Raw genomic sequence first — 10,613 nt, 5'->3', positions numbered from 1 at the left:
CCTCTTCCCCTCCCCCACCCACTCTTCAGCAGCTCTGGACTGACTCCCTCCCTGCACCCCTCTTCCCCTCTCGCCCCTCCTCTGGCCTCTGGGCCGTTGGCGTGGAGGAGACACCTCACCTTGGCCCGGGCGCACGGATACAGAAACAGGTGCACTTTGCAGAAGTCATCGGCTACGGCGACCACTCGCTCATTGTGGGAGCGGCACAAGGAGTTGATGTCTGTCCCGTCGGATCCATCCGGCCACACGCCTACCAAGTCAAGCCCTCCTCATTCCTGTTTTCTCCTCATTCCAAGCTCCCAAGTTCCCCGCCACCCACAGGCACAGCATTTCTATTGTTCCCGGACATCTCCTGACCCACAAGGCTGCATTCTCCGGCACCGATGCTTCTGGCCTTCCCCTCCACCCAAGGGCGTTGGTTCTCAGTGTTGTAGCATTACCCTCCTCACAATATTCCCAGCTATCTTCACCAGGCTTGGTGCTCACCATACACGTGGAAACCCAAGACACATGTATAGGTCGCCCACTCGCGATCCCGGCTCTCATACCGATTTCTCAGTAACTTGCAACCCCCTGCCACGTCCCCTGGGAGGAAGGGAAGGAGGGAAGCCCCACTTAGGTCAATCACTTTCCATCAACTCAGCAGATTGAAGAAAATGAGGCGAGCCTAGAGAGGGCTTGGGCTCCACGATTTCCTGGCAAATTGATATTCCTGAAGTCACCCCTGGACTCCCCCAATGCTCCTGGATAATTTTTCTATACAGGTCTTTGCTTGGCACATTTTCCATGGATTAGGTTCATGAGATCGTGGGATTTAGAGCTGGGAGGAGCTTTAGAAAATAGAAATATCAAATGTCACAGCAGGAAAGGACTTTAGAGCACAGAACATCAGTGCTGAGCGGGACCTTAGAAGCTAGAATGTTAGAGCCTGGAGGGGGCTTAGAACCTAGAATGTCAGAGCTGCAACAGACCCAAATCTCATTGTAAAGATGAGCAAATGAAAAGCTGAAGAAAGGAAAGTAACTTGAGAGTAAGCAGCAGTGCTGGGATTCAAACCCAGGAAAATGCCCCCAAATCCCCCAGTGCCCCCTCACTCTAGCTCTGAGCCATAGTGGGGGAGAAAACGTGATCCCTGTGACCCACCCCTGTGAACCCCTCCTCACAGTAGAGGATCTCGTAGTCCCCAGAATTGGACATGATGAAACTGCCATCTTTGGACCAGTCTAGATGAGTGATGAAGCTGGAGTGCCCCTGGGGGAAAGGGGGAGGTGTGTCAAAATTATTGGAGCCTCCCGTTCCCACCCCAGCCCCAGGCCATTCCCTAGCAGAGTCTGTGAAGAGCTTGCCTGACCCTACCGCCTCTAGCACCACCCCCAAGCCACTCTGCTCATTGGGCACACTCACCGCGCATCGGCCAAACCGGCTGCACTTGGCCCCATCGCTGGACACACTGTAGATGTAGATCGTGTTGTCGTGGGAACCAATGGCCAGATACATCCCATCTGAAGAAGTCAATCAACAAGCATTTCTTAAGGGCTTACTATGGGCCAAGCAGTGCGCTAAAAGCAGGGGATATAAGGAAAGGCAAGACCAAAGAGTCCCTGCTCTCCAGCTTACCTTTGAATACAGGAGACAAGTGGCCAACATTATAGGGGAGAATAATTGGAAGGTAACGTCAGAGGAAAGGAACCGGGATGGGGGGAAAGAAGGCAGGTCAGAGAGAGACAGAGATTGGGGGGGGGGAAGGAGGGGGGGAGAGGGAGGGGGAGAGAGAGAGGCCTCCAGGTTGGGGTGGGGGGGGGGCGGGAGAGGCTCTCACCTGGACTATACCTGACAACTGAGAGCTGCTCATTACCATCAGTGAAATCTGACACAATGTCTCGGGTCTCTGTGTCCAGAACCAGCCACCTAGGGTCAGAGGAGGGTGTGGGGCCAGCGGCTAGGGCCACATCCGCCACTCCCCCAACTTCTCTTTCCCTCCCTCCTTCCTCCCCCTTCCAGCCCTGGAGCCTTGGTTCCACCCACTCTCACCTCCCAGTGTTGAGTCCCACAGCCACGACCTTCCCACTGGGGTGGAAATCAGCACAGAGACCCGTCTCCTGGAGGGGGAGGGTGGTCAGAGATGGGAGGCTGGGGTTGGGATTCAAGGAGATACTTTTCTCATGGGGGGAACCCACCAGATCACCCTGCCTCTTGACAAACTCAAAGCCCACCCCCTCCTCAGTGCTTCTCAAAGGGAAGGAGTAGCCAGCCCTGGGAGAGATCGCTGGATTCCCCAAAGATTATGGGGGAGGAGAGGGAAAGGGGTCCCAGGATATAAAATGGTAGGGTATAGGTTCACGGCAACAGTACCTTGAGATCAAGGCTCCAGGCCAGGGCGTGACACTCTCCATCCCACAGACAGAGCTGTCGGTCATGGCCACAGGTAAGGAAGCGGTTCAGGGAGGGGTGAGTGCAGAGACCCCAGAGTTCATCAGTGTGACCCTACGGGATACCAAGGCTAAATGATGTTATCAGATGTCCTTGCCACCCAGCCCCACACTCCTGTGGCCCCACACAAACCCGAACCTGGATAACAGGGGAAAAGCCCTGAGTCAGGTCTCCCCTCAACAGTGCATTCTTCGTCGTGCCCACCAGCAGCTCTGACCCCAGCCCTTCGGCAATGGCCCGGACAGCTCCAAACTGTTCTGGGATCTGGAGGTGGGAGGTATCCACGTCTCAGGAGGAAAGAAGGCCCCACAACTTTCCTCCTGCTCCCCAGCCCCATCTACCCCAGTTCTTCCCCTCCCGCCACTTCCAGTCCCAGCCTTACCTCAGCCTCCTGGAGGGCAGTGAGCCCAGGCCCCCACTGAACCAACCGGCGATCCCTCCCACCCCCGCTCAGCACAGTCCCGTCCCTCAGCAGACACAAAGCGAAGATGGAGCCCTCGTGGGCTCGGGTCTGAGCCACGATGCCAAACGTCTCTGTATGGAAGAGGGAGGGCCAGGGTTGGTGAGATCAAGGTCACTTGGAAGGTCGTGATGGATCCAATGGAGGGGGGGGAGGATGGACTGAGGGCCAAGTCCAGGTATAATGAATGCTTTAAAACGTAGAACAGCAGAGCTGGGAAGGCCCTTAGAATATGGCATGTCAGTGCTGCAAGGGGCCTCAGAACACTGACTGCGTGGGGCCCTGGAACCCAGAATGTCAGAGCTGCAAGGGGCCTTAGCAACCACCTAAATCCAGGGAGGCTTCCCCTTTTCTGCATCATGGTCCCCTCTGGCAATCTAGTGAAACCTAATATGACTGGTTTGTTGCCTGCATTAATAATTGAAGGAAATGTTAAATTTCTGTTAGAGGCTAGTGGAAATTTTAAAATGTCATTTTTGCCCGTTCCAAGTTTAAGGACTGTCTAAAATCTGTCCATTAAGCAGGGTAAGACTCCCTGATCTAGCCCAACCCCCTCATTCCACAGATGAGGAAACTGAGGCCTAGACGGGGAAGTCACTTTCCCAAGAGGGGTTCCTAGGCTGCCTCCAGGGCTGGACTCCCTACTACTAAGGCTCTTCCTCTCAATTCTCTACCCTGCCCTCTGGGAACTGCCCTGGCTGTCTTGGTGGGATGGTCCTGGCAAGCCTTGGGGATTGGGGTAATCACATACCTTTAGCCCCACCCCTGCCTGGGGTCCTGGAGTCAGGCAAGCTCCGCCCCCAGGTGAGGATGGTTCCTTCTGAGTCCCCCGTGAGGATGTCTCCATCGGGAAGGAACACAAAGCAGGGGACGAATTTGGGCTTCTTGTATTTCTGGGAGGGGGCAGAGGGCAGAGGTAAAAGGCGAGTCACGAGATCTTCAGAGTGGTCAAGGGATAAGTTTGTACTTTTGGGAGTTGGGGGCGGGGTCAGATGTCAGGGATCAAATCTAGGCTCTGTGGGGCAGTGCCCACTTGACATTCATACACACCCATTACTACCCACCAAGCCCCTTCAGACCTCACCCCAAAGACACCCTGTTTCCGGGTGAGTCCCCCACTGCCCAGAGCCCCTCCTCCAGTAGACCAGTTCCAGAAGTGGACATGGGACTTCCCACTGGTGACGATACAACTGCTGTCTCGGGGATTGAAGCCAACGGCCAGGACAGAGTCGTTTGTACTCTGAAGGGAAGGAGACCTGACGGTTAGACGGCCAGGCAGCCTCCAGATCCTCTAACCCAGTCCAGCCCAGGAAGCCCACTTCCCAGCCCCGCCCCTTTGAAAGTAACCCATGCTTCAGGGTGTCACACGTTCAGAGGGCTCAGAGATGTAGAGCTGAAAGAGGCCTTAGAGGTCATTTGGCATTTTCCAGGAGAAACGGAGGCCCAGGGAGAAGTGACTTGCCCAAGGCCATTCCAGTAGCAGTAAGAGGCAGTGGTGGGATCTGAACCTCAATCCACTTCATGCTGCTAATCGTTCCTGAAAGGAGGCCGCAGCTAACCAGGGAGGGAGGCATCCGGAGACTCCACATCAGCCCCAACCCCTGACTTTGCCTCTTCTGTCCCCCAAACCACCAGAAGACTTTGCCGTGACCTCGACCCCCGACCTGAAGCCCCAACAGCCTCGCTCCTCCGCTCCGCCCCCCCGAGGCCCTCACCTTGATTTCCACCAGCTTGGCGCCTCGGTTCCAGTCCCAGACGGACAACATGTGCTCATTAGAATCATCCACCACACAAAGGAAGTTGCCCTGATCCTGGGGGTGAGGGCACATTGGGAACTCAGGGTGGAGCCCTGGGTCTGAGGGGCACGGCCACAGGGCACTCATGGGGAAAGGGGACAGGACGGGCTAAAACAGGCCCCAATCATAGGGGCCCAGGAAGATGGCAGGCAGACACTGAGAACTTATTAAGCACCTACTATGTGTGCCAGGCGCTTGCTAAGGCAGGAAGGGCCGTGGGCTGCATAGGTTTCTCTCTGGCATGGACATGGGCTGTGGGGAGGGGCCAGCTCACCGAGACAGAAAAGGCGAGGGCCCCAACTCCTCGCTCAAACACCCCAAGGCCGATCTCCTGTAGCTTATGTAGTTTCTCTGAATCCCAGATGTGAACCACTGGCTGAAGGGGCTGAAGGGAGAGTCAGAGCCAGAGGCAAACGGAAGTCAGCAAACAGGTTCAGACCATCAGCCCACCCCGTCCAGGCTTGGTCCCACAGTACCTTGCCATCCTTGTCGACCCCTGCCGTCTGGCCAGAAGCTACTCGGACACCATCAGGATGGACAGCGAGGCTAAAGGTGGAGAAGGGGATATGCCACTGGGGGAGGGATCTCTAAGCCCCCCACCTGGGAGGTCCCTGGGATCCCAGGATTTCCAGCTGCAGGCAACTGGCCAAGATGAGCTGGAAAGTACAAGTACCGTCTGCCTCTAATTTATACGATCAAAGAGCCAACGGAGGCCGCAGGGAGAAGGTAGGTGACTGAGGAATTGAGCCCTTACCCTCTGCCTCCAAAGCTATCAGTAAGCCCATCACTTTTGTCAAGCCACAGCTTCCCTCCCTCCCCTCATCCCTGAGGGCTACCGAGCCATCCCTTCTGGGTAGAGCCTTCTCCTGAAACGACTCTCCCACCTCCTGGGTCCTCCTTCCCCCCCACGCTGTTGACCTCACCAGCGAACACAATCCGTGTGCCCCAGGTAGTGTCTCTGGCCCCCACCGCCAGGGCCTCCCGGGCCTCCTCCTGGGCGATACAGCACCACTACGCAGGCAATGAAATAAACCACTTCCCCAGAGCGAAGTACAAATAGGTTGGAACGAGAGTCTCGGCCCCTGTACCCATAACTGGGAGGAGGAGGAGGAAGGTCAAGGAAAAGAAACCCAAAGAAATTCTTGGGGATGGCTCCACCAGCCGCACCTGGCTCTCCCATCCCCTCCACCTTGCAAGGCCCATCAGCGGCGGAAGCCTGCCCGCCACCTCCGCTGCCCCTCTCCAATCCTTCCCATTCTTTTCCCCCTCAAAGCCATGGGCCTGGTTCTGGACCCCCAGCAAGGCCAGGGTCCCCCAGAAACCTAGAACCAGAACAGAACTCCAGGGCTGCCTGATGTCTCCCTGCTGCCGGCCTCTCCCCTCTCTGATCTCTCTCCGAGTGGCTGCTGCCAAAGTCGTCTTCTGAAGGCACCCCTCTGACCATATGCTCCTCAGCTTAAGAACCTTCTGTGTGTCCCTAGTGCCTTATCCCGGCATTTCTGGCCTTCTCCAATCAGACTCCACCCGACTCTTTGAATATCTGTGACCTCACTGCTCTCCACCCAGGGGTTCCAATCAGACCAGACCTGCTGCTCCCCAAACTCAACCTATTACCTCTGACCTCTGGACATTCATGAAGGCCTTCCTCATCTCTGCCTGTTGAAATCCCTTTTCTCCACTGAAGCCCAGCTCAGGGGCCATTTTCTTTGATCTCCTCTAGGTAAAACCAAGACTCTCCTGCCTTGAATATTTCTGTAGCATTCTATAACTCTTGCTATCCCATCCTAGCTTGTAACAAACCTATGAACAAGAATCAACTGAAGGCCCCTTGAGGCCAGTGTAATGAGGTAAATGCTTAATAAATGCCTACGGAACTGACTATGATGGACAGGGGTCAGAGGTCAAGCGGGAGAAGGCTCCTTCGCTGGCAAGGGCATTGAGGAGAGGGACGAGGGAATTCTGGGGGGAGAGGAGGGGGCAAGGTGGCCACTCTGGGCCAGGGGACGGGATGGGAGGATACACCCAGTCCAGGCTGAGGTTTTCCGGGGGTGGGCCACTGGGCAGCTCCTCAGGACTGCGGACGCCTGACGGAATGTACATGGTGATAGGCCGACCCCGAAGGAACATCTTCACCGAGATGCCCTCTGCAGGGGAGACAGGGAGATGGGGCTTACCTTTCAATTCTCTCTCCCCATGCCCCCTGGGGAGGAGGACAATTTGGGAGCTAAAGTCCATCCCCTGAGCCCCATCCTCACTTGAGGGCCTACTGTTTTCAATCCCAGGGTTCCACAGTCCAGAGTTGGAAAGGACCCCAGATCAGACCCACGCCTGACCACAAATCTCACCTCCACAACACAGCTAACAAGTGATCCTCTCACCACTGCTGGGAGACCTCGAGGATGGAGAACTCCCTCTCTTTGGAGGCAGCCCTGCCTCCTGACCCCACCAAACAGACCCTGCTTCCCCGAATCTGCCCTTTACCCAGGTTATAATTGCTCCTCCGAGAACCAGGGCCTCCAGGGCTGGAGACTGGATCTTTCCCTCCTCGGCTGCGGAGAAAGGTGAGAAAAAGTCAAGAGGTGAGGATGTGTCACAGAGCAAAACCTCGGGGAGAGAAGTCTGGGCGAAGGTTTAGTTAGCATCAAGGAAAAAAACACTAATTATAGCTAGCATGAAGCATTTTTATAAATATGATCTCATTTGGTGGTATGGTTACCCCCATTCCACAGATGAGGAAACTGAGGCAAACGGCCGTGAAATGACTTGCCCAGAGTCACTAGTGACTGATTGCCTGAGGCCAGTTTGAACTCAGGTCTTCTTGACTCCAAGTCTGGGAACCATCCAGCCACTGTGGTACCACCCAGCTGCAGCCATGGCTCCTAGGGGATGGTTGGCTCTTCCAGGGAACTACTAGTGAAGAGAGGCCCAGGAAGATCACTAAGTGCCCTGAGGCTTCTATTCTAGGGCATTGCCTGAGGCACTGTAAGGAACAGTGACTAACTCAGGGTCATACAGCCAGTTTGTGTCAGTGGCCAGACTTGAACCCAGGTTTTGCCAAGAGGACGAGGGACCCATGAAGTCATGCAGCCTCCCACTCTGGGCATTATTATCCCCATTTTGCAGGAGAAAATAGAGGCTCACTCAGCTATTAAGTGTCTGAGACAGGATTCAAAGCCAGACCTCTCTGGCCTAGAACTGGCTGAGCAAGAGTTCCTACCTGTTCTATAGCTGACCTCTCCCCAAGTTCTTGCTCTGTGATACATCCTCCCCAGGGCAAGTAGATCTGTCTGCTTGGGGAATAGCCCTGCTTCACGGCTGCGCAGACCCCATGGCGGACCCTGCTACAGTAGCTTGATTTGTAACAAATCAGATGACTGAGAGGGAGGGAGAGATACATCTCAATGGCCTGGTTGAAACCTGCTGGGAACCTGGTGCTTTGGCTGGATTGGGGCAGGCCTCTCTCGGAACCGCTTAGGGTGGTGGGGAGGTGCTTAGGACTGCCTAGGTGTAAATCACGTTATTTTAGCTGTCTGGGCCTCAGTTTCCTCCTGTGTAAAACGACAAGGCCAGACTCGATCAGGAGTTCTTAAGCCTTCAGACAGTCGGGCAACCTAAGGGTCCCTTTTTGGAATATTGTTTCTAGGTGAACAGAATACGTAGGATTAATTAAGGAAACCAATGGAATTGAAATAATTATTAAAATATTTTCTAAAACAAGTTTGCAGGCCCCAGGTTAAGAAGCCCTGAATGAGACGGCCTCTCCAAGACCCCACAACGGCATCTCAGTCAGCATTGCCTCTTCCACAGTGCCCAGGCAGGGGTGACAAAAACGAGGTGTGGGAGGGGGGTTTCGGTGTCTTAATCTAGGAGTCACAAAATCTGAGTTTGAAACCTGCCTCAGACATTTAACCTTTTAATCTGTCTGAGCCTCGATTTTTTCATCTGTAAAACAGGGATAATAATAGTATCTACTTCACTCACTGTGGTGAGCATCGAGAAACGTTGCCTCCAATGTTTGTGGAATGGATAAATAAATGAAAGAACGCCTAGTGAAGGCTGGGACCTCCCAGAGACCTCTGAGGATGCTGGGGGAGACAGGCCCGCACCCCGATCTGGCCATCCTATGGGAGGCTGACAGAGAGGAAGGGAAGTGTCTGGAGCGAGGAGCGGCCCACCTTTCGGAGCTGCCCGACCGCAGCAGCAGGTTGGCTGACGAAGCCGCTTTTTTGGAGAGCTTCTGGCGAGGCCGTTCAGAAGGGGAGGAGAAAGAGGAGGAATTCCGGCGAGGCCTGAGTGCAGGCCCGGGGTGGGAGGTGCAGCGGGTCCCCAGAGGAGACAAGGAAGAAGATGAAGTTAAAGAATGAGCCTCCATTCCCACCTTCCTACCAGAAGGTGAAAGACCTCAGGCGGGGGGCCCTTGGCCACCCCCCTCCCTTCCTCTCCCACCCCCGGCTCTGATGCCCAGGAGACTCACGTGTCCCCCCTTTGAGGGAGCTGAAAGGGCCGCAGGGCCCCAGGAGGGCCAGGAGAACCAGCGCCACTGCTGTTCCCTCCACCTCCTTCGGACTGGACACCTCCCAGCTCCTCCTCTCCACCCGCAGGAGGAGCTGGGGGCCCATTGCTCAAGGCTAAGGGGCCAGAAGACAGCTTGGACTCAGGCTCCATCTCCGTCTGGGTGCCCCTGCTCACCAAGGAAGGCCTGGGTGGAGGTGGCAACCCTGGAGGGGCCGGGGGGCCACTGGGGAAAGAGTGAGACAACGAGATGAGCCTGGCCCACGGGTCAGAGAGCAGCAGAGAGAAAGGAGGCAGGAGGCAGAAGGGAGGCCAGGTACCTGTCACTAAATGAGGCAGCCTCCCTGGATGCCTGCACAGAGACGGGAGAAGCTGGAGCTCCCAGGAGTGACCTTGGGGTCCCCTCCTGCAGCCTGAGTCTCCGCAGGACTTCCGCCAAGGCAGCTTTCACCAGCTCCATCTCCTCCTCTTGAACCCGGAGCCTCTGATTTAAGGCCCCCAGGATGTCTGATCCGGGGGGCTCCAAGCCCCCAGCCTGGCCCTCACCTACATCAGGAGAGAGGGGTGATCACACCCGGCCCGCTCAGCTCTCTGCTGGGCTGGCATTTAGGAGCAGGACCCAGGGCTCCTGGGCTCCTGGCCTTTCTGCATTCCCTTGGGAATAAGGACTGAAGGGAACCCCCTAAGTCCCCCTCCACTGATGCAAGCTGTCTCCAGCCTCAGGAGGGAGAGAAGGAGGGGGCCGGGCTCAGGGTGGAGATTCCGGGGGAGGAAGGGAGCTCATTCCCTGACGCCCACTCCTCCCTCCTGGCCAGGGCTCAGCCTGGCGGGCCCCTTCCTGCCTGACCTACTCAGGAGGTTGGGAGCAACGTGGAGTGGGGCAGAGGGGACGGAGCCGTGCCCAGGAGCTGGGGACTGACAGCCGGCTAACAGCGCCCCAGGAAGGAAGGGGCTCCACGCTGCGCACTGCTGCTGTGGAGCACCGGCGACCCCCTCGGAAGGGCCGCTCCTGAAGTGTCCTCAAGTCTACGGAGTGCTCCCACTCCCCCTGGCCTGGTACTCACCCGGCCCCGCGGCCCCGTCCATTCTGCCCTCCCCCCCGGGGTGCTCCGATCGAGCCGCGAGCGGCGGCCGCGTCTAAGGCTGGGGAGATGCCAGGGCCATGGCCCGCCCGGGGAGGGCACTGGGCGGCCGGGCGGGGAGCGGGCAGCCGGGGGGAGCAGGGGCCCCCGTCGGGGCGCAGGAGGGCGCCGTCCCCGGGCTGGCTCTGGGCTCCCGAGGGGCAGGGGAGCAGTCCCGGGCCCCTGCTCCGCGGCGCAAACAGACGCCGGACGCGGAGCAGCCAGGAAGCACTGGGGGGGGGGGGGGGGGGGGGGGGGGGCGGCCCCCAACCCCCCCCCCCCCCGGCCCCGGCG

At 57.1% G+C, this 10,613-nt stretch overlaps 1 protein-coding gene across 2 annotated transcripts in view; it reads right to left on the bottom strand.

Annotated features, from left to right (window-relative positions):
* Nucleotides 1-10,335, bottom strand: part of EML3 (EMAP like 3) — an 11,125-nt gene extending 790 nt beyond the window's left edge. Inside the window, exons 1-21 of one of the 2 annotated variants that reach the window (XM_027858805.1) lie at nucleotides 10,263-10,333; nucleotides 9,519-9,744; nucleotides 9,161-9,424; nucleotides 8,862-8,975; nucleotides 7,168-7,235; nucleotides 6,707-6,830; nucleotides 5,610-5,780; nucleotides 5,163-5,232; nucleotides 4,961-5,071; nucleotides 4,606-4,701; nucleotides 3,975-4,130; nucleotides 3,642-3,783; nucleotides 2,813-2,964; nucleotides 2,569-2,694; nucleotides 2,353-2,484; nucleotides 2,032-2,099; nucleotides 1,820-1,908; nucleotides 1,405-1,502; nucleotides 1,164-1,251; nucleotides 487-585; nucleotides 120-250 (exon numbers count right to left, since the gene is read on the bottom strand). In XM_027858805.1, coding sequence (XP_027714606.1) covers nucleotides 120-250; nucleotides 487-585; nucleotides 1,164-1,251; nucleotides 1,405-1,502; nucleotides 1,820-1,908; nucleotides 2,032-2,099; nucleotides 2,353-2,484; nucleotides 2,569-2,694; nucleotides 2,813-2,964; nucleotides 3,642-3,783; nucleotides 3,975-4,130; nucleotides 4,606-4,701; nucleotides 4,961-5,071; nucleotides 5,163-5,232; nucleotides 5,610-5,780; nucleotides 6,707-6,830; nucleotides 7,168-7,235; nucleotides 8,862-8,975; nucleotides 9,161-9,424; nucleotides 9,519-9,744; nucleotides 10,263-10,284 — 2,547 coding nt within the window. In that variant the 5' untranslated portion in view covers nucleotides 10,285-10,333. The other variant, XM_027858806.1, reaches the window with a different exon arrangement.
* Nucleotides 10,336-10,613: the final 278 nt, after the last annotated feature.

The sequence above is a fragment of the Vombatus ursinus genome, unplaced genomic scaffold, assembly GCF_900497805.2.
Source record: "Vombatus ursinus unplaced genomic scaffold, bare-nosed wombat genome assembly UNPS02013931.1, whole genome shotgun sequence".
NCBI classification, from domain to species: Eukaryota; Metazoa; Chordata; class Mammalia; order Diprotodontia; family Vombatidae; genus Vombatus; species Vombatus ursinus.
Note: the sequence above shows the minus strand (reverse complement) of the source record. Positions and strands in the feature narration are given on the sequence as shown.